Below are 24,182 nucleotides of genomic sequence, written 5' to 3' on the forward strand. Positions count from 1 at the left end.
CATCAGCCTTCTTTTTATGATGTAACACATAAGTCCAAGACTAAGTGACTCAGCAGGAATAACTTTTTAAAAGCAACTTGATATTCAGAATGTTGAGTCTTTTGAAGGAACAAATCTTTTGAACCAGTGCTAGGTATGTGGGCAAAACACTTCAAGCGTTATTTTGTTCAGCTCGAATTACAGTGACAATTAAATATTCTTTCTATTAGTATTATTGAATAATTCGTATTCCGTAAAACCAAACTTAATCTTTTGCTACTTAGCTTAATATTCCTCAATCTAATCGTCTGTAAAATCCTCCTAAATCCACTTGTGCGCTCATCTTTATCTTTGAACAACCACTTCTCCTGCCAGATCGCTACTCATGCATCCATACAGACAGTCCTATCGTTCCCTCTCCAGATACTGACCTCGTCCACGGGTTCCTGGGCCTGTGGGATGTCGTGATGGCTGGGTGTTTCACAGTCAGGGCTGTAGTGTTCACAGTAGTCATAAGCTGCCCTTGGATCTGCCACTATTAACAGCTGTTGGATGTCACCCTGAAAGAAAAGAAGAAGTACGTAAGCAGAGGCCAGTTTAAAAAGTATTTTTCTCCAAAAGCAAATTCCCATTCATATGAATATTCTTTTTTATTGTCAGCAGCCCTTAACAAAAAAAAAAAGTGGATTTTTCAGGATAATTTACTATACTGCAACTCAAGAAAATGGCTATAATGTAATTTAGTTTAACTTATTTCTGTAAACTGTACAGTTTGGGTTGGCAAATGTAACAGCTGCTACCAGAAAAACAAAGTCAGAGAGACAAAAATGGCTAAAGAGACTACTTCTCTTTTGTTTTTAAGGGGAAAAAACACCATGTCTTTTGCTAAATCCACCCAAAATCACTGAAGAATTGAAGGTTTCAACACAGTTAAAACTTAAAGTTTCAGCCCCTGTGAACACACACACACACACATGCACACAGAGCAAATAGGTAGATACTGAGTGATTAGATATAGTAAATATGTGTAAAAGATTTGCAATGTGGACACTTTACAAGCATTATATAAAGGTTTCATGGTGATGCAGATAAGGAACAGAATGCTAAAATGCTGGACTGTTGTACAAGAAGGTGTTTTAGGAACTTGGGAGCAGTGTTTCAGTGGGCTTCAGACTTTGTAACTATAGATTACTGCATTAACAAAAAGCATACAACACAGCAGAAAAGGGAAAAACCCAGAGAGGTAATCTTTAATGTCTATGAGGTATGCACCTATTTCCTCTTTCTCAACTGTTGAAGGTTTGCACCAGCATGCTGGTGATAAAATCTCACAATAAAACAACAAGGCAGATGTTGAGAACCAGAGGCAATAGTCCCTTGACTATTAATTACACATACGTTTATGGAATGAATCAAGGCTTTAGGGGAGTCTGTAAGCCTTTAAAGTACTAAGATTGCCACCTTTCATGTGGGTGACCTGGGTTCAAATCCTCTGCATGAAAGGTACTGTAGGGGTCCTCAGGCAACAACCCCTTACCCTACCCACCTACCAGTGTAAGTCGCTTTGGATAAAAGTGTATGCCAAATGCATAAACAGTTAAACAGTTAAACAGTTACTCTACAATCTTCCTCACTGTGCCATCAAGAACGGCAAGTCCCTGTACACAGCAGACAAATAACTAAAGGTCTGTACTTATCTGAAGCCGTCTGTTTTTCATGAGCCTTTGGAAAAGGAAATTAGATCCCTAGTCCATCCAGGAGCCAAAGGCTCTTTTTCCATGATAGTATCCTAAGGAATTCCTTGACCTGGAACTGCTATACCACTGATGTTGAGAATGTTATCAGTACCAGTCTACCATATGGATACCTCAGTTGACCTTTTTTTTAAGATTCCACCTGTGCTACATCAGAAAGGGGAGTAAATAAATCAGGAAAATAAGTGTGAAGGGTGAAGGGAGGCCACAATCAGGGTGGCCCCTTAAGAGGAAGCACATCCATGCAGAATGCATTACATTACAGAAGGCAACATCTGTACAAGCTTAGATCTCTGGAACATTAGATACTCACCGCTCTATGCACCCATCATATGTGACCAGTAAATTTCAACATGCTATTGAACAACCCAAACAAAATATTAGTCCATTGGAAATATTGATTGATGGAAGGCTTTTCATTATGCTTCAATCCACCCACTGTTGTTGACAGCTGTGCCATTCCATCCATGATTACTTCTGGCTATCAGTCACTTTCAGATAAACTTTCCCACATGAAAACACACATGTAGATTGTATATGCATATTCTAACCCATGACTAGTGTTTTTGTTGTGACAAACAAAATCCATCAAAGTAGTAACTACGCTACTGCCACTGCATAACTTCTTTTTCATAATTTAGTACAAGCAGATCCACAGTCAAAACCAGAAAAGGAGAGAGAAACTTTGGATTTGGTATCTTCCTTTCTGTATGTGCACATAGTCATTTTACAGGTTTTCCAATTCCATCATTTTAAGCAATGTTAGTGCACATATTCAAGTAAAATAAGCCCAATTAGCTCTGGATGTTGCTTTAACGATGTGTTAGTTTGGAGCACTTATAACCCAAGCAGTTAGGTCATTATTGTATAACTCTACAACTGGTAACATGTAAGATACTGAAGTCACAAAGAACATGAAGCACCAACTGGCATTTCAGTGTTGAAATTTGGTTGAAAACTGGTTGATTCGCTGTCTAAACATCAGTGCCAACTTCCTTCAGTTGTGAGATGAAAGAAAAAAATACCGGTTAAAGATTGGTAAAGATTTTTTTCCAAACACATATTTCACTAATAGATGGAATGTAGTCTATAGGACGTTTTTCATTTCAACACATGTGATGTTTCCTTTGAAATGTGGAACTATAAAGACAGTATGCTGCCAACAAGATGCTTTTGGGACACTTTTGTGCTTTTGTGAAATAAGAATCAAATACATATATGTAAAATAACAAATTAAGGTTTATTGTCTTAATGTGCGGGCACAAGAACTTAATGTTTGGTGTTATGGCGTTAAATATTTATCTAGACTTATCTGTTGCATAGAGAAGAATAATAGTAATTTAACTTGATTTAGGAATCACAGCTTCAGCTATTCCACGGACCAAATGTTCCCTTAGATCAGAAATACAAAACTGTGGTGAAGCTTGTGGCATCAACGCAGCTTTGTTGCTCAGTAATTTAGCACAAGTAAGGTCTCAAGAACAGTATGATTATCATCTAAATAATTTCTATTCATACTACCGATCCTGATGATATGTGGCGTATATGTGAACATGTAATCAAAAGCATTGAGAAAACTTTTGAACTTTAGCCCACAGCCTTGATGTCTGTGGACGTCTTAGATATCTTTTCAATAAAAAAGTGCTCAGTGGAAAAGGAACTGCATGAAACATCAGTGTATTCACCACAACCTGAAATAGAGGGCTTTACAAGAGATGACTCAAGCTTTACAACTGGTAGAAACTAAACCCACTAATATAGGTGATTCAGTTTCCCCCCACACTCACTGATCAGCAGCACAATTAGTGCCCCAGTTCCATACTTTATCTCATGTAGGATACTGTGGTAACAACCACATGTAGGATAAATGTAGATAAGTTTTGTCTACATCTCAAGGCTTTTGTTGATGTTAATGACTGAGGTTGTATTGCACATATCTCCGGCACATGCTGAGGTTCCTCCTCAGAATTCCACAAATGACCTACAGCAGTAGCGTGGATCTGCTTAGCAGTACAGACAGATAGGCATATATCCTCTATCTAGGCTGCACTGCAACCAATCGATTAACCCTGTTTACAATGGGTATTTGTTTGTTAAACCTCCTCTGAAAGTGTGGCAACAACCACAACCATCAGACAAAAGCATGAAAAAACAGAGAAGGATGAGAATGACCGAAGAAAAAAAAAGTCTGAGTCACATATGAGCTTCTGACTGACACTCAAAGGTGTGTGTGTGTGTGTGCGCGGGTGTGCGTGTGCATGTGTGTGCAGATTTTGATAAAGCAAGTAATTGACATCTGAATATGAGCACACATGATCAAGCATATATCCACACTCAGAAATCAAAACTTTGATTAGATGCAGATAGTTCCTGCTGGCGCAAGATCACAGACAATAGAGGGTGCATGGGTTTTCCCATCCTGTCTTTGCTCAGCTAATTTAGAGACATAAACAAAGATGCAGTTTGTTCTTTGACTCCACAAAATTAAGACCATACTTGATTTACAAACTTAATCAACATCTGAGAGTTGAAGGCAGCCAATCTTCTCAGACATCTTTTACACAATATTTGGGGGATTTGAGGGCGTGCATCTCTCTAGATTTTTGTCTGTAGTTTATTCATTGTGACACAGCACTTCTCATCACCAATTCTTGTCTGTAAAGTTTTTGGGAGAGGCATGGGCTGATCAAATGCTGAGAGAGATGTAAAAGAGTTTCACGATTGTAACATAAAAATGGAGAAATGTTGAGAATTGTGTTGTAATAGCCATTCAGTTTGTTCTGTGTACTTTCTCTCCCTATGAAAAACTGTTTGATTAAAGTTATTGTCTTTGTCATACAACCAAAAGAAATGAAACCACAGACTAGAACATCAGTGGTGTGAGCCCAAACACAGCAGGGACAGACCATGTGGTCCTGGAGGTTGAAGTCAAGAGTGCGGAGCAGCAGAAGGAGAGCACCGGTTAACAGCTGGTAAGGTAAGCCAACTTACTCCGCCCAAACAAAAACACTCATCCATCTTGCCTCTATTAAATGCATGGTATTATGATGTGGAAACCTTAAGACAACAGCCATTTATGGGTTCTGTTATTCATATAATTAGTTTTTCCTTGACAGCAGTGGTGTCTATAACAACAGTACCGATAATTCATCAATGGATTTACTAGTAAGTACACAGAGTTTTCAAGGACTAGTTTTTTGTTTTTGTTAGCTTTTTATCTACTGTTTGTATTTCCCCTTAAAGGGGTTAAATAACTGAAATCAATAATCTTAGGGAGGACTGAGACAGGAGAAAGGGCTATCATTGGGTTACCATAAAATACCAGAAGAACTTTTGTATTTGGCACAGATTCAACAGGCATATGCAAAGTACACAAATCCCCATAAATCTGTATGTATCTCCTATGAACTAGTAAAAATCATCAGACTCTACAAACCTACAGAAATCTGTTACTTCCAGCAGAAGTACTAATTTATCTATGTTGCCATAAAAAATTAATCTGGTTGTGAACAGATTTGGAAGTGGTCAAATCCAATCAAACTTAGTAAAAAAATTTTTATCAATTCATTTATTGGCAGAGCCCAGGAAACTTTGTACACTGACGTTTACTAGTTACAAACAAAAATTCTGCTTAATCAAACCCTTTAACAGTGTAAATATGACATGTGTCATTCTCACAGATGTTTCAGCTTTTAATACAGAAGTGTCATTTTATATTATCTTTTGTACACAGACCAGTAATTTCTTTTACTGTTATCTGATGTAAAAATCCTGCTCCTCTAAAAAATGCAGGCCATCTTGAGAGTTCAGATAGACAGATGGAATTTCAAAACTGTTCAAGGACAACAATTAACCAAGAAGCGCAGAGCAAGAAAAACATATAATGCTCTCCAGATTTCTCCTTGTGTTTTATGAAATGCAGCCTTTGTGGTCAACACAGGGATAATGTTTCCTTTCAAGCACTCGGGGCATACAAATGGCTTGCGCCCTTCAAATATTAAAACATTTTGCTTGCCAGTAGCTCACAAAACTGTTGAACTGTTTGAACCATCTGCTTGCTTGTCTGCCCGCCCTTTCTTCGCTTCTCTCCATCTGTCTCGTTTTCCTTGCTCTGCTCTTTTCCATCAGCATATGCTTTTATGAATTGCTTTGGGTTACCTTTCAACTGTGCAGAGACAAGGCTGTCTGACAAACGCAAGAATTAAGTATACAAAATTAAAAAAACATTTTTTGAAGCCTCAGACTATGACTACATGATAAGCAGCAAACACACCTTGCAGAAATATGATGGAAATATGACATGTGCAGTGAGTGATGGCATGCTCAGCAACAATCAGTAACACAAAAGAGGAATATTCCAGTTGTACAGCCCTAACCAGTACATATTTTGTCAGGCACTGGGAGATGAAATGTGACAGAGGCAGATGAGAAACAGTCATGATGTTCCTCTTCCTGCCAACTGAACCATAAACAATGATTCACTTTAAAGCTTTAAGCCAATCAGGCTCTTGCTATTCTTCTGCCAAAGTCTGTCCTGCTTGAGGGACAGCATTTTGGAATGATGTGCTAGCAGTGATGACAGACACATAAACAAACTATCCTCACCTCCCTCTCTGCCTGTCCAAGTGAGACAGGCACAAATATTCAGTGCAAACAAATGATCTGTTTAGGTCTGAAAAAAGTATTTAAAAAAAAAAAAGATTAAAAAGGCTCTTGGAGACCAGGTCAGTGAGCATCTCTCTGCTGTGCAATCGCAGCCAAAATTAATCACACTTTGCTCATAATTTCCCTTAGCCTTCACTCTTCTGTGTGCTTCCAGCTCTGACACCTGCTCATGCAATCTGGTGCTGTAAGGTAACCGTGTGCTTAGAGCTCATAGGAATTTTAGTGAGAAAACTCACTGCAAGCTCGAGCTTGCCACGCTAAATTTCTCTATCACTTGTAACTGTAAGCTGACAAATCCGTTAACTCACCACACATCTTCTCCGCTAACTACACAATGAACATGCAATCCTATGAATCCAAACTGATAGAACTGTCTCGCTTTAAAACTAAATCATCTTTCATCTCTGAAAGAGTTAGACATGAATTAATATGATTTTTCTAAACATATCAGACATTCAGTTTCTTCTTTTTCTTTTCTTTGTTTTTCTCTATTGAGATAATACAGACAATTGTGTTGTGTTCGGACTGTAGCCTAAAAAACGAACATATCTAGAATAGATGCCAATGTTAAATCCCATAAGCAGAGTTTAAACCAAACATTTGGCTTAGATCTTTTTGGAAACATTCATTTAGCGGACTCTTCAAGCCTCAGCAATTGAAACACATTTTCACAGTGATTAACCAACAAGCTGTGGCAAGTAAGACTATTTGCAATTAGCTTAGAGTTTTCCATGAAGTAGCCAATTAGCAATCAGCAAAACTAAGGTTATTAAGCTTGAAGTGGAAATAATCACAGCTTATGATATTGAAGCAATTCTGGCTGGGCCACCGCAGCATTGCTATTGTGTGATGCAGAAAATAAAACCCTCCAGCAATGTTCAACAAGCCTAAAATCTTACAGAAAGGGGTATTATTTTCCCCTCTGAGTTTTGAAAAAGAGAGCAACACAAATCACTATGTTTTTAAACACAATTTAGTGTAATGCGTGTTCAAACAGCTCAGAACTCAAAAAAAGCCAGATAACTGTTCTTGAGTCTAAAGTGAAAGTGTTAGGTCTGATATCATCCTGTCCTCTCTTAATTACTTTAATCCCAGATCTTATCATTGTACTAAAGTAAATTAGCTTTAGTATGTAAAACTGAGTACGTTTTACATACTAAAGCTAATTTACTTTATAACACTGAATCTGTACAATATGTACAAAACAAAGTTGAAAATCATTCTGACTTCATCATTATCTTGCATTGACTGTACGTTTAAAACAATATGCGACAATGATAATCTGATTGCCTAAAACTTATCAGTGTAGAAAAGCTGCATCACATTTTCAGCTGCCTTCACAGTGGAAAGTCATCTCTGACCTGGAGGCAAACATTTGCAGGCTGCTCTAGTTAGCCAACATTCCACATGCAGACATCAAAGGGAGCTTATTGTCTTCTATGCTTGCATTCTGTTCACTTTTTCCACTAAGCTCAAAGTTACCTGTACTAAACCGGAGAGCAACCTCCATCTCATAACTACCAGATCAGCAACATTTAGATTAATATTCTGAGGTCTGATTGTCTCAGTTACTGAAAGAATGATACTTCAACACATAGGCAACTAAAGCCTAAGAGACTTCTGCTTCACTTTTACAGTTAAGTATTTCAATAATTCTAACCAGTGTTGAGAAAGTGAAAGGAATACTTTGAACAACACAATGTGCAATTGGCCTTGGCACAGACATACACAAAAAGCTAATATTGTTGTTCTGGCCAATAAAATTCCATTTACTGTGTGCAAAAGTTAATGACAGACAAATCAAATGTCTGGCCTTAAAGAGTTTGGACCATAAGTCAAAGGAACTGATAGCGTTCCTTTTTACAATGGAAGATGAGATTCAGTGAGAGCGAGATTCACAGTGTGCTTCCAATTATGTCCAAGCACAATCAGAATTGTGAAATCGCTGATATCTAGGCAATATAGTTGTTCTTGTCTGTGTCTTTCATAGGTACTATTTTTTTTACAGCAGATTTCAATCTCAAAGATGTGTTTCTTTGAATCTTTTCAAATTGTGCACATTCACACCTTTATAAGAGTATTACATGTTGAAGGAATGATACATCAGCTCATTTAGATCATTCAATTATTCTCAGGTTTTTATAATATGCAACCCATGAAAAAGCAAACATTTTAGGAAACAAACTTTCTTGCCAACACGTGGATTAAAAGATAAACAGATAACCCTTTTATTCTTGTGTCTTCAGACTGAGAACGAACCTAGGCAGGAGGCGATCAGCCTAGTTTTGCATAATGATTATCAGAAGGAAGATGCTCTCTACACCCTCAAAATGCAAAAGCACAGCTACCAACCCTTTTGAAGCTTGCTTTGTTTAATCCAAATACTGAAATGAAAGTAATAAATTACATGTTTCTGAATAGCTGGGATACATGCAGCAAAAAGTAGCCGCCATCTGCAGACTACTCTCTTCAGAATTTTTGTTTATTTGAGTGAGTGGAGTTTGAGTTTGAACTGGCTACTGTTGTATAAATAGCTTTTTTTTTCTACCTTGACAGTCTGTTTCTGAGCTAATCTTAGGGTAGAAGCAAGCTGTCCAGTCACTGAATCTTAACTGCCATTTGATCTTAAAAACCTAGATTAAGAGTTAATTCTGAGTTTCGTAAAGCTGGGGAGCCACTGAGCTTGAAGGTGCTGTCATGTCGCCCTCTTCAAAGCCACTAAACTCCATTGACAAAATCAGTAATTCTAATCAAATCACCAAGGTCTAGCTTATAATTGTCATTGTGTGGCCTTATTGTTCAAACTTCATTCCTCTAAAAAGGACATAGAAAAAGCTCAAAGAAATCGATGCAGATAAAGCAAACAAAATAAATGACATTTTGGTCAAAGGAGTCTGATAGCATCGTGTTGTATCAGTATCAGTTTAAGTGCAACCTATAATTCCCTATAATTCCTATTGATATCTTCTAACCAGCATGGGGAAAAAAGACTTGCATGAGAGTGGCCTAAAGGGGAGAGAGTTGTTTAAAAAGCGTACGTCCGGTGCTTTGCTAACTTCATCTAAAACCGTCTTGATTCTTCGTACTAAACGCACACTAACACAAAATAATGTTATCTTTTCATCAACTTCCTACATTCTACCTGGGAATGCATCGGCTATCATCAGTCTCTGGAAGCAACAACCAGTGTTTCAGGAATTCTGGTGTTGTCAGCAGATATCTAACAAATGGTGAGTGTAAATATCCAGGCCAAGGCTTCTTGTTATGTGCCCCAGTCCCTGTCTGAATGCAGAAACATTGTAAAAAACAAAAAGCTAAAGCGCCATCACAAACAAAAAAAAAGTTGTTTTTTTCTCTTTTACTCTCAAAATGGAGTGTTTTTTTAGATTAAACTAAAGTCCACTCAAACATAGTTGATCAATCATTCAGAAAACACTATAAACTAAATTTGAAAGTATCCTAAATCAAAAATCTTGCCTTTGTGTACAACTATTGCATAATCCCAGTCCCATCAGTTCACATTACAACCTTAATAACACAGCGAGTTCTCAGGTGAGAAGCATTCAGTCTTACCTCAAAGACCTCGTCATCCAGGATTCTGGTGCCAAAGACGGTAATGCCTTCTGTGCTAATTACCGCCTGGTCGCTTCTTCTGAGTGGCTTGGTTACCTTCTTCTTACAGTCCACAATGATAGTAACACTCTTCTTCTCCACGCTGATAGCAACTCGATGCCATCTGTGCAACAAAGAGGGAGGTCAGAAATCCACCAAAAACACTCCATTTCCTGTTTAAGAAACCCTTACTTTATAATTGGGGTAATGATTGTATATACATTCCTTTCCATAGGTTGTTAGTCTAACCTACAGAAACTCTTTCTTGTCATTTTTTTGCTTTTTTAATTTTTTGACACAGCCAGACAGCAAAGCAAGCCACCAACGCTACAAACTGTTATGTTTTTATCATCTTAGAATAAACATTTTAAATCTATTTGTGTTATCTGTTTCTTCACAGAAAATAGTTAGTTATTTACTCTGCATTGACATTTAAGTGGAGAGAAAAGAGGCAAAGGTGTTCAGAGTGATGCAGAAGTCGCTTGTTTTCGCCCTACTTTAAATATCAGCAGTATTTATTAATAGAAACTAGTTTCACAGGAGTCTTTTCATAAAAACAAGGGCAACAGAAAACATATTGGAAAAAAAAACATAATGCACCTGTGTCAAATTGTTTAACTTGTAAACTACAAAAAGCTATATACATTGAAAAAATTCAGATCCATTGTGCAGTACAGCTAAACTGAAATGTGTTTTTAACTGATATAATTCATTACAGTCAAACACGCATGAAATCATTTCAAGACATTTCTGTTTGCATTTATGTAAATGATTAATGGTAACTTTTAACAGTCATTTGTATTGGTTCCATTGAAGAGATGCTATTTATGAAGATCCTAAACATTACTCCATATCACTATACCATTGCTGTAAATAATCTTGAAAAAACAAAGGCTGCAAACTCCTGCAAGTAATTTATTTGCCATAACTGTCTGACTTGCTCCATATGGTATTAATTACTGAACAAACACATGATGATAATAAATGTGAAAAGTCCGTTCACCAGACCAGAGTAGTTAAGCATGTTGTGTGTGCTTGAGAAAAGACTTCAAGCAGACTAGTTTTGTTTTGCATGAAATATAACCTATAAATCTTGACATAATGATGATGATGAGCTCCAAACCATGCTGCTTTGCTTTTGAGATAATCTCAAAAAGCTTTACAACAAACTCAACATTTTTAATTCAGCACGAGCTAAGCCACCCATATTTTACCTCCAGTGTTTTAAAGAGTTTCTGAGAGGCAGTCAGTCACTTACTTGCCATCAGCAAGGTTGATGGAGCGGAACAAAGGGTACTCCTCTGGGGCAGGCTTGCCATGCTGGTCCTCATATAGGAAGACAGGGGCTCGGCCCACCTCCACACCAAGCTGCTGGATGCCTTGCTGGTTGTACACGGAAAGAAGGAAGGACTGAAGGCCAGCCTTGGGCTTGATGGTAACCAGGACGGAGAAATCCTCTGGGAAAATCCCTCCTAAAGGGGGAAAAACAAATGGGAGTGCAGGCCGACATGTTGGTAAGAACTAGTGGATGTGTGATTAAAGAAATCAGGGTAAATGTTAAAGTTGTACAAATCTGCTGTGCTTGAGATTGATATAATTGCACATGTGGGAACTGCACAGTATAACCACATAATTTCTAATTAAATTCAAGAAATGATTCTCGTGAGAAAGTTAGGAAGGGAATGTTTTCTAAATTTACGACTGATCTGCATTCCTTTTTTAGTTTAGCATTTTAGACTACTTTGGTCTATGTAAACTATTAACATTGGAGACAGAGCAAATTAGTAAAACACCACCTTGTCAAGAACTGTACTGCACAGGTGGACATGTATAAGCCTTTTAGCTGTCACCATTATCTCCTTTTAACTCCGGGGGATTAAAAGTGAGTAATGGAACTGACAGAGAAGCACAGAAACACAAAAACTACACACTCTCACTGGGTAACAACTTGTCAAGCCCTGTCCAAAAGCTCAATATGTTTTATCATCTATTTATTCAGAATGGGATGATAAGTCACAGAACTGACAACATGCTTTATTAAATAAACTCATAAACTTTTAAGAAAACATTCACAAATCAAGAGGATGAAGGGTTATTTTCCCATACACAAATACAAACTGGCTTCTTTTTGCAGCCATAGGAGTTGCCCCTGCTGGGTTCCCAAATAGACAGCAGGCTTAAAGCTGCTCTACAGTGGGTTATTTTTTCAAATTGGAGGCTACTGTACATCCATCTTTTACATATGGGTTATACTCTTTGGACAGCGCCAGGCAACTGTTTATCTAACTAATTACTGGCTCTTAAACTTGTTCTCATACATCTCATACCTTACAGCAGAGAAGCGAATAAGCATATTTGTCAAAATGTGAAAGCTATATTGTTATAAAAGAGGCAGTCTACCAATTATGTTTGAGCAAAATCAAAGCACTGTGTGCTTATGCATAGTGCTTAATTCATATACCCTGTCCTTTAAACATCCTGTAACCATGCAAATACAAGGGCAACTCTATAGCAACAGCTAAAGAGAGCACTGGCAAGTTTATTAGCTCCTTAACTTTCTCTTCTCACATTAAAACTCAAAGTCTAGACAACTAGACCTGAAGCAGTGTTTATTATGGAAGCAGAAAGCAACCTTGGCATGTTCTGAAAGAAGTCAACAGTGCTGATGCAGCCACCATTATTTTACAAGGGCTGTGAATACAAAAACTCAAACAAATGTCATTTTTTTAAAACCATAACCGTTCGGTTCAATGAAAAAATAACTAATCCTTATCAAATAAAAGTCCAATTACTCTGACCGAGGACATTGTAGCACTTTATTTCATGGCAGACCCAACGCCTCACCTCTCAAGTTTTACTACATTTGTCAAATTGACGTTATTGGATATAAAAGATACGCTGGAAGTTTATGCCAAAAATACAAGCACTTTCTAACACCTTAAACTGCCCTTTTTCACTTTAATTCTGTCCTTTGAAATTCAGCCAAATTCAAAATTACTTACATGTACTACACAGACTGGGGTAATTTATTTAACAGGCACAGTTCTAAATAAGTTTCTCTGCGCTTGCTTAAGAAGTGAACTTGATTTAGTAGACATCTTGGGGCTTTTTCTGCACTTTCTGCACAGAACAAAGTTATTGGGATTATATTGTCATATATGATCCTACATTAAATGTTGGCATAACCATGTATATTGTTTTCAATTCTCAAGCTAAATAAAAGACAATAACATCGCTGAAACTGGGTCAAAGCTAGGAGTTATTTTCTTCTGCATTTTATTACTTTATATTCAAATAGGCTGATCTATGTTTCTCTGAGTGAACCTCTTCTTAACAAAATGGATATGAGTTAATTTCTCACAACAAGCTGGACGATAGAGCTTCAGCCACATGATGCACCTTTGCTATGAAAATGCAGATAGATTTTACTACGTAAACTACATATTGCATACGTCTGATGGCAATCAAACGAGGAAAGACACTTCATTTAAACACAGTCCGCAAGCTTCAACAGGCATCCTCATCTCATTGATCTTATGTAAGAGATTTCAAGTTTTTCAGTTTTGCCAAAAATGAATTGAAAAACTCTGAAGATGACCCTCTTTCTGGAGAGTTTACATCCCAGTCCGCAACATGTGCTGAATGACTTTAATATCCTGTAACTTCTTGGAGCCTAGTTAAACGCCACTGACCTTTATAAGGATCCAATAGATAATAAATATCAAATGTCTGCAAGATTAGTGTCTGTAGCGAAGGACTGACCAAAATGTACTTATTGCATAGTTTTAATTTCATGATGAAATTGATTATTCATTTATTTATTTATTTGACAGGTTCTACAGTAGGACTTCAAAATCAATTTGATGAAATAGTTATTGATATGAGTAATCATGAAAACATTTGACTTCACAGACGTCTGTCACATTGATTCAAACTGTATTATCTCTGCCAATATCTAATTATGTGTTGTTTAGACATTTATCTTTCCTTTAAATGAAGCGTACAAACTATAAAACTTTTCATGCATCACTTCCAGCGGGTCAAAATTAATGTCTCACTTTGTTTATTATGAATCAGTGGCCTTCCTTTCAATGACAGCACATGATTACAAATTAGTAAACTTAAGCAGAAAGCAATATACCTCCCTTACATCAGCATCTTAAAATCCCAACTATATAGGCTCTTAGCATGACTGCAAGTTGATGTATAAATTATGTATAAATATAAAAAATAATGAGGAGACATCTCCTGTGTGCAGTTCACTGACATCTTGTTTGGTTCATTTTGGAAGATGGCCTTTCTCATGTCTGGAACCACTCTTCCTGATTCAGTTTTGTGTAAATTGTGATAATTAAAGAGAGATAATTAAAGAAACATAAACAGAAATTAGTTCACCAACCTGGGAAGAGCTGTTTGGTTGGGGCGCTGATCTGAACCTTTTTTCCAACTCGGTAAGCTACGTCGGGTTTGGATCCTCTCCGAACTGTGCAGAAGCCAGGTGTTTTCCGCACTCCTTCAGGAGAGCTCTTGAAGTCTAAAACCTTCAGTACATCCACTGGTTCAGCTGAGGAGACAGAGATTACAACCACATTATACTTAGCGCAGCCAAATCAAAACCAAGTTAGGCACTCAGTGGGTGTTTCCCATAAAAAGAACATCTTCTATTTACTCTCAAATTGCATTTTTCCAATGGGGATTACGTTATTCGAAGTTTTCAAAGTTAAAATGCAACACAATATAAGTTTAAATTCTCTGAAATTTTGTCTTTGTTGTATTATTTTAGTGCCAAAGAGAAGTTTGGAAAAACTACGACCCTGGTTATGAAACAGGCATACAGTTTCATAATTAACTCTAAGTAAAGTCTGACAGAAATATTGGTTGCATACATCATATTGAAAAGAACACTAAACTGACAGCGAAAGCTATACTAGCTGCATGTAATAAATCATAAATTAACCGATTTGAGCTGCCTATAAAAAGTTAAACAATATAATCCATGAAAAGATATCCAAGTATACATTAAGATAATGTATGTTTGTAATTTTACAGTACACTTTGAGCTCAGTTTGGTTGTTAACAGTTAATCTAATAAGACCTGGCAAGATGATGATAAATCAACATTTGCACCCATTATACCCCATGCCTGTTTAGAGACCTCTGGCCAAATCTCTCAGTTTAGCCCGTTGTTCCTTAATGAGGTGCCTTGGCAGGGCAGCAGTAAAACTGTTAGCAACCATTCAGCAGACTTAATTCCACCCTCCAAACCTCTATTCTTAGCCCTGCAGCCAAAGAGCCACGGCTTCTCTGGGATGGTAAAAGTCACTGCTGCTGATCACCGGGTTTTTAGAATAAGGGGCGCACAGAGGGGGGCAGCTTTATAAGCTTCTTAACTCCACTGAGCTCTTTTCTATCAATGGACCTGGGACCTGAGTGAGCCTACTGTGCAGTCGTAAACACTGTTTCTCAATTCTTCCCTCTCCGGCTGCTGTCTAACAGAATTTTGATTTGATGGTGATGAAGTGGGAGTTAGTTAGGGGTTAGAGACACAAGTAGTACAGGTACAATCCTAAGTAAAAGTCTGGGCTTATTGTACATCCCATAGGTGAAAAGTGTCAAATAAAATAGGCAATATTAGAGTATCATGCAATAATATTGCCCTGATAATGGCAATATTACACCTCAATGTCATTTTTGTTGAAAAAACACTGACTGAGCTTACATTTTTAACAGTATCCTGATCATGATTAGATGTTTGGAGTATCCTTGTTATGCACTTAAAACATCTCAATCCTGCTTGCAGAAACTTAGACAACGTCTTGCTACCTAGAGTACTGGATAAACCAGGTTACTGTGGCATATAAACACCTCAAACATGGTGTTTCTGAACATTGCGTGTAAGTTAACATAATTTACAAGATACAGACCTATACTGTAGAAATGTGATTAGAAACCCGGATACTTAAATAACCGTGTAAAAAGAGATACAATTAACAAGGTTTATTGTGTTACATGTACAACACCATATCCAGAGTATGATTAAAACTTGATTAGAATATAAAGCCAGGATACTAATGTGCATGAAAACACACACATTGTAGACTGTAGTTACAGTCTGAAGAAAATCATACAGAATTCATTAAAAAATCAACACTTTCTCACAGTATTTGACTCAATGTACATGTTGACCAAGTGGTCACATTTAGACCAAAATTCTTTAGAGTTCCTAAAAAGAAAATGGTCATTTTACAAACGAGCCCGGAGATTCAAGAACATATCTTTACTAACGGAGCAAACCAGCTCTTGTAAACCTCACAAGCTCAAATATCTGATACTAAAAGGCAGCAGAAGTATCTATGTATACATCTGCTGACTTTACAATGTCCTGGAAGTGCAGTGTAAAACCTGGACATGTTTATATACTACATATATCTACAGTATAAGACAACAGTTCGGACACACCTTCCCCCTCATTTTGAATGGGTAGATGTGTTCCATATGTCTTCTGCTGCAACAGTTTTTTTAACCTCACACTTTGTTGTCTTTTCTTTCTAGAGGCACCTTGTCAGTTTCAGGTTATTAAAGCAGGATTTAGGAAGCCGAATAGTGTGTGTTTTAAAGTCTGTGTAAAGAGCAGTGGTGGTGTCATTTGTGATTAAAGGCATGAAGTTACGTTTGCTTGAAAATGCACACTTAGCAGAGGCCATTAATTCAAGATCATTAAGAGTGCTATTGTGGATAGAATAGAAATTTTGCATCAAGGAGCGATTATGTGAAAAGTGTAGCTTTTAAGAACTAACAGTGTTGTGATTTTAGTCCACAATGTCAGAAACCATACCGATCATGCAAGATGAAATAACACAGTACAGACAAACTCTTTAATTAGGATTTTTTTTCACATGAAGTCAGAAATTAAAATGGTCATTAAATAGTAATGTTGGTTAGCTCAATAATTTGGAATCAAACACTTTTTGACCTTTTAAACACACAACATTTAATAATATCTATTTTCTGTTGTAATGCAAAGACTCTGAAATTAGTCTGAAATTAGTAGTGCCTTGGTTTATCTGTTAAAGAAACCACTACAACTAAGACCAGCAAAACTCTGGCTAGACATCACATGACTCATTTGTCTTTTCACTGAGTTAAGAGGCAGGATGTGTCTTCTTCAGAGGCCCAGCAATGATAAACAATGTCTGGCTGATCAGCTTAAAATCCTACTGAGTCAACGTGGCCTTTACGGAAAGGCAGATAACAGACTTATTTTGGAATCTCCCTTCCCAAAAGAAAAAACTCGATTCATGTGTCTGATATAAGAAAGAATAAAGAAAAACTTTGAATGAAAAGTATTTAAAAGGATCAGACAAAAGCACTTTTTGAACTTTAAACTCTGTGAACCTCAAAGAAAGCTTTTGTCAATCCATACTTTTCTGCAGCATCAAAACAGCTTTAATTGTAAAAAATCCTCGACTGTATATTTTCCATTCTCTAAGTCATGTGGCACAGTAAGACAGGAAGTGCTGATTGTGCAGATCCTATTCGCTCTCAGTGACCAGGAGGGGTGTTGATGGGTGGAGTCATAAGTCCACATGCTGAAACCATTATAGCACTGGCACCACTCCCTTTACCCTCTAACTTAAACATACATGAGACTAAAGTGAGAAGGCCCCATCTGTGTAGCTACTTCTCCTGTGACCAGGAGAATAACAGCTCGAGCGGTGAATCAAACCTGCCTGAGTCAAGCACATGCTCAGAGTCAGGTTTCAAGGTTTAGATAATGAGGTCGTCCAGATCTGATCTGTAAGAGATGGCAAGGACTAGAGTGTAAATACTGGTCCAGAAAATCAGATGCCATGATTTGCATTGAAAAAAAAGTCAGATAAATGCAACATTATAGATGCTGCATATATATCAACATAGAATATTTTGGGATTTTTCTATATGAAGTTCAATCTCACAACAGTCTCTGTCAACAGAGGGAGTAAAAATGGCTTTCTAACTGATTCTGCCAAAGATTAATTTAATAGACTGTGTTCTTATTTGAAGAGAGACAGAATAAAAGACACACTTGAGGCACCAAATGCCAGGTTTGAAACCTCACACAAAATGCCTCATAAAAAGGAAAATAGTCTGTGGCTCCTCTGAATACCGTCCCAAGTACAGAGCTACTGGTTCTTGAAAAAAAAGAGAAAGAAAGAAAGAAAGCTTGGACTGAAGGTCTCTTTGTGAGTTTCAGAATGCCTTTCTGCATTACTGCATACCTCAGGGCCTCATATATTCCAGATGTGCTGAATTGGCCAGGAACCCCCCACAGACCCATCCCCCCACCCCTCCCAACTCTTTAGACCCCTCTCCTTCCACAACCATTGCGCCACAGAAGCCCTGAAAAACAGGCAATATCCCAAAACCATTAAGACCCCAAATCAGCAGGCATGTCTTTAAAAAAAAACTTTTCAGCCTTTGAGGGGGTAGAGCCATTGTCCCCAACACATCCTGAAAAGTCTTTCATCTTTCCACCCGAAAGAGAAATAAACCAAATTGTAATGGTGTGAATGTGAAACCACAAGGGAGAGAATACACTTTTATCATCCAAAAGGTACCAAAGCCGTCTCTCCATGGTCTTGTCTGAGGGGTAATTTGTCAGTCTCTGATTTTTAATGACACCTCTCCAAAGTGGCTTTCAAGGACTTTTGATTTACTATCTGCCATCCAAACAAGCTAACATGAAGCATGTAGTCACATGAGACACCCCTGTTGGACTCATTAAAGCAATTTCAGCAGACACCAACACCTTCAAATACCATTTTCGCTTGCACAGACAAAAAGTTTCATGACTCCCCATCCCGCAACTCATCAGAACTATACAGTTTGATGTTTAAGTTTAGACTTGTGATTAACTTTGAAATCTGTAACATTCTAACTTAATGCCTCTGTGGCTCAGTGGTCATGCAGCAACTTCTTGGGATGTCTTGTCGGTCTTTTTCGTGTTACTGCCATCTACTGAGAGTTGGCAGCATAGGCAGCAATTAAAGCACACTGGAAAGCCTGTAAACGTTTGCTAGCACATCATACAATTATGGTTAGCTTAAATATCTGTCAGAGTGCTGAAAGATGGGCAATGTGCAAGTTATGCCACTGCAGATGTTTTTTTCCCCATTTCATGATAATTTTAGTTTGGATTCCTGTGATTTGTCCTCTGCTTAACAATTTCTTTTTCTATTCTGGGGAATGTCAAATAATCAAAATCAATGGACGATGATGGTTATGAAGGGGTTAGACTTGACTTGTTTATTCAGGCTGATTTTACAATAAACAGAAACTCCTGTAGCTTCTGAATCCCATTTTCAGGAAACCATATGTATGTTAGATACATACTTTCCAAATTACTTTTGTGTTGCAAATGTTTTGATACAAGAGGGTGAGTCTTTGAAAGGTTACAAAATGACTACTCTGATGTCAGCACTACAAATACCCAAAACAGAATGCATCCAAACGGACTTAATTAACTTTGGAATATAAATTATTTCTGTCAATAACTGCACTACAGTGTAAAACTCAATGATTTCACAAAGGAAAATATTTCATGTGACCCACATATGTGTTTTAAAGCAAAGAAAATACTCCAGATATTTTTTTCGTTTTTTTTTCCATCAACGCCCCTTCTTGGCCCTGATAAAGTGGAAAGATGGTGATTCATCAGGCTAGAAAATATGAATTTCACTCAGAGAATTCCACTTTCTTGTGCCCAGTTATTATATAAACCCTCAGAATTGACCACAACACCTTTATGTTTGGAGTTACACTGCACTACCTTACTCTCGGTGGACAGGTATAAATTTATATAAAAAAGGAAACCCATAGATGTGCCAATTCTAAATGTTTTGTGTTTTTCATTCAGCCGCTAGGCTGCTAGTAAACTGATATTTAGTTAAAAAAAGAAATATATATATATATATACAAATAAATAAAAAAACGTTATACACTATTTGTGGGCTGTCAAGTGTCATGCGTAAAAGTTGTGCGTAAAACCAGAACTGTTTCCTCTGGTACTTTCAAGATATTCAGTATGAACCGTTTTTCTGTGACAAACTTTGCCTGTGGTCTTATGTACTACTATGCCGAAACAGCTAATGAGCGTCATCGTTGCTGCAATGATCCTCTTTTACGCACACTTTTTACGCATAGCAGGGTAGTATTTGAGAGTAGAAACGAAATAAACACTTTCAACTCCCCCCGCTGCTGACCACACCTGAATGGCAGACATTACCCACTTTGACACTCACAGGAAAAAGACAGCAGCAACCACGTTCGATTCTAAATTAATTTGGATATATTAACACCTCTCAAAGTTAAAGTTAAATTAGACTCATTTAAACTTTTCATCAACAAAATACAGGCGCACTAATTCTACCACCACAGCATATGCGCATATGTATATACGTATATATGTATATGCGTATATACAATAATATTCAGTCTTGACTACCACTGCAGACACTTAACTTAATTTAGTTATCAATCAACCATTCTTTTAAATACCTTAAAAAATCACAATAACAATACAGAAATAAAATATTTTTGGATAGTAGACATTGCAGGTGAAAGATGTGCAAACACTGTAAAGGTGAGTTTAACTGGCTATCTTATCTATTAGAGTAGACATTGAGAGCCAGCTTTTTACTATGAAGGTTACTGTAATCCCACTGGCATCTACGGGCTGTATGCCAGCCCATAGGACGCTCTCGAGCTGTCCAAGATGACCTGGACTTGACTCAGTGACGGAGATGGGTAGCAACAAACAGCCTCTTACCTGCTCTAACACTTGCAGTTTGTAGAATTAAAATTAACGTGATCACAGCGGCTAGCGATGAATCCCATAGCCACCTTTTCGTTTTCCACCTGGTGGTCCATCTTTGCATCTCCATTGTAGGCGCCCGCAGCGGCACAGAAAACGGGCTTTCTTTAAAATTCGGTCCTTCCAAAATCCAAAGAAAATGTGCTTATACTACAGCGCCATGTGTGAAAGTTAGAAGAATGTATTTATAAGCCAGACTGGACCCTTCAGAATTGCTCCCCCTTAAGCCCAGTTCGCACACTGATGGTAAAGGGCTTTCATGAAAAAAGCGCAAGTTACTTCTCTCCCTGAGAGTTGCGCGCACCGTGAGGAGGCAGGACAAACCCCGCAACTCTGAACCTGAACAGGCTGTGGGTTACTGACACTGGAAAATCCTCTGCTCATCAAATCACCAGCTGGGAAAGTTGTCTCTGTACCCGCCCTCCTGTGCAACGACAGAGCATCAGTCGGAGCATCACTGCATCCCAACGCGAGATACCAACAGAACAAAGTGTCTTACAGATAGTCCATATCCATAATAAGAGATATACACAAGACAATTATCGAACAATTAATGGGAATTGTCTAATTTCTCCAGTTATAACAAGACAGAAAATCTTAATGGAGTGAAGCAGGAGAAATAGAAGCTATTCTCTCCCCAGAAGCACAAAACTAAATTCAACACAATATAAGCAAATTAAAAAGTGGGGTGGAGCTGCTACTCTAGACACTTCCTGAAAGAAAGTTTAATAGCTCCTTTGTGGGCCAGTGGCTAAAAAAATGCCTCACTGACCAAGATTAAACGTTTTCCAGACTGTGGGAGTTTCCTTTCTTCTGGGGCCTGATAATAATTACTGTTCAGAAATGACTGGGGCAAGAATAGAAGCACAGGTGGTAGCTATAGAGTTCCCCCCTTGTTTTGATTTTCAATGTGTACATTGATAGATGGATTTAACAGTGCAATGACAGCCACTGTACACAAAGCCAAACCACATGGCAGAAAGTTGTTACTATAACTTGTTTATCTCAAGACAGAAATCAGAACAGTGAGCACTATGGATATTTATTGTGTTGAGTTAAAATACAATGTGCTGCATTGTCAGGTGGTGGGAATAACCAAATATGGTAGTAATGGTTTGGATCCTGTATAATAGGGAGTAGAATAAACTTCAGAGATTCAGGGACAATGTGGACATCCATTCACTGAGGTGAGATGCAATTTGTGCATGTAAATGTAATTTTGACAAGTTATGTTAGACCCCATATTGTTTAATATATTATGCTTTAAACATTTGTTTATCCAGGACAATTTGCTGAGGATTTCCATATTTACGTACATTTGCGTCCGACTGAAGCTTTTTTAACAATCAGCTGTGTACAGTACTCTTTAGAGGCAGTTGCTGTTTTGAAGGACGGGTGTATCTCATTTCCTCATGGCGTTCCTACCTAATTGGGAATATGGGTTGGCAACTTCCAGTTTTATAGCTAATGGAGGCTAATGACAGTGCTGATGACAACTGATGTCTACAGCCACACTAGTGCCTCTGCAAGGTTGTAATTAGGCACAATGGTCCTGATGTCAGCAGTCCAACTAACACAGTTATCATGGTGACATGCTTATATATAGAAGATGAAACGTTACCAATGTCTATCATGTGGTTCAACACAGTATCCTGGTAATTTGTGAAATCATCATGAAAGTTGTGGTTAATATGTAGAAAAAAGTCTACATGTGAAGGCTTGATGATGTTTGGTTTGACATAAAGTCGTTTCTGTCAGCCAGAGACCCAAGTTTGTCTCCCAGCCGACTTCATTTGATTTAAACTTTAATTCTAACTGATTTACTTTTGCATCCATGTGTTGTTTGGTTGGGAAGAGATTTGCAAACTACAATAATTTCTCACTCATGCTTATCAGAAATGACAGTTTACCTTTCAATAGACCTTCTCACAACACAGCTCAGCCTTTAAGCACAACATTATATGGTGCTGGCACACAGTATTTAGAAATTATGTGTAAGCTGATAGCGTTAGTGGATGTGTGAAACACAATTTAATTTACATGTGAACCATAAAGATGACAAGCTATCTATCTATTCATTCAAACAACAGCAGTAGATAGTCAATCAGGTACTTTGTAGGAACAAATTGTTTTATTGCTTTTAAGCAAAACTTGTGTTCACTATCCCTAATTGGTTAAGTTTAAGAATGTAGTGTTTGTGCTTGATTAGCTTCTGTTAGGTTACATTCACTAGAATAAAACACATAGTGTTAATGTTGACAATTTGCTGGAATCTGGTCAGAAAGCAACATATTTGGAAAAAAGTACACATTGTAATACAAACATTATAATTGTTCATGGAGTGCAAATGAAAATGTCTAAATTTTATGGTAATTTCAGGGTCATGGTGTTGGGAAAGTTAGACATAGAGATATATCAAAATTATTTACAGTGGGATTTCAATGACTACACAAAAATATATGGTAATCCATAGTTTATTTGGGTTTTTCTAGTCTGAAATAAAGTTGAGGAACAGTTGATTCGACAAACATTCAGTATAAGCCTGAATAAATTTGATTACATTTGAAATAAATGTATTCTGATCATTGTAATAGATGCAATATTGATCATCTTTATTGATCAAAACATAGGCAGAAGAGGTAATTTTTTTAAATGATACGTGTATGATTAAATTTGCTCTGTGGCAAATATTTGAATGATGGGTTGTTTGACTTGCTTGCAGTATTTATGTATGATTTTGAATGCCAGGTTGAATGACATTGTGCTTGCTCAGCAGAGGAAAATTATAATGAGAGCAGCCTGGCTGCTGGTGTCTGGCAGAGGGATGACTGTTTTGCTTTGTCTCATTTTGTTTCAAGCTGTTTGACGGAGAATGTCAGAACTCCTTGTTCATGTTGCTTCCTGGGAATGCAGCCCAAAATGTTTAGTTTAATTTCAGTCTCTGTGCACTGGCAGAAAGGAAATGTAAATAACCAAAACTGAGGTCCTCAATTCTCCTTCACAAGCACCCTGGTTCACACAGCAGGCAAAATGTACTGACAAACATCCAGATTCTTGTTTCTGAGACAGTCTACAATTTTCAGGAACGCTTAGCTTTGGAGTTGCCCCCTTTGTAGTTGAAAATGTATGATTACAGCTGATGCATTTACTCCAAAAGTATGCGAAGATGACATTGTATAATTATTCTATAATAAGTTCCTTGTCTATGCAGGCTTCAGACCACAACAGCTATAAAAACAAGAATGTCCTCAAAATGTTGCCTAGTGACTTTGTTTTCTATTGGAAGAAGCTTTTAATCAGAGTGCTTTCAAGTTTCAGAC

The 24,182-nt window shown here is 37.5% G+C and overlaps 1 protein-coding gene across 5 annotated transcripts in view; it reads right to left on the reverse strand.

The window, feature by feature from the left end:
- Nucleotides 1-21,481, reverse strand: part of LOC140268285 (collagen alpha-1(XI) chain-like) — a 75,610-nt gene extending 54,129 nt beyond the window's left edge. For all 5 annotated transcript variants that reach the window (XM_072363061.1, XM_072363060.1, XM_072363059.1 and 2 more), the window contains exons 1-5: nucleotides 20,818-21,481; nucleotides 14,410-14,574; nucleotides 11,269-11,482; nucleotides 9,972-10,134; nucleotides 411-539 (exon numbers count right to left, since the gene is read on the reverse strand). In XM_072363061.1, coding sequence (XP_072219162.1) covers nucleotides 411-539; nucleotides 9,972-10,134; nucleotides 11,269-11,482; nucleotides 14,410-14,574; nucleotides 20,818-20,932 — 786 coding nt within the window. In that variant the 5' untranslated portion in view covers nucleotides 20,933-21,481. The remainder of the gene's footprint in view (nucleotides 1-410; nucleotides 540-9,971; nucleotides 10,135-11,268; nucleotides 11,483-14,409; nucleotides 14,575-20,817) is intronic.
- Nucleotides 21,482-24,182: the final 2,701 nt, after the last annotated feature.

The sequence above is a fragment of the Leuresthes tenuis genome, unplaced genomic scaffold (assembly GCF_036924035.1).
Source record: "Leuresthes tenuis unplaced genomic scaffold, fLeuTen1.0.hap1 SCAF_14, whole genome shotgun sequence".
NCBI classification, from domain to species: Eukaryota; Metazoa; Chordata; class Actinopteri; order Atheriniformes; family Atherinopsidae; genus Leuresthes; species Leuresthes tenuis.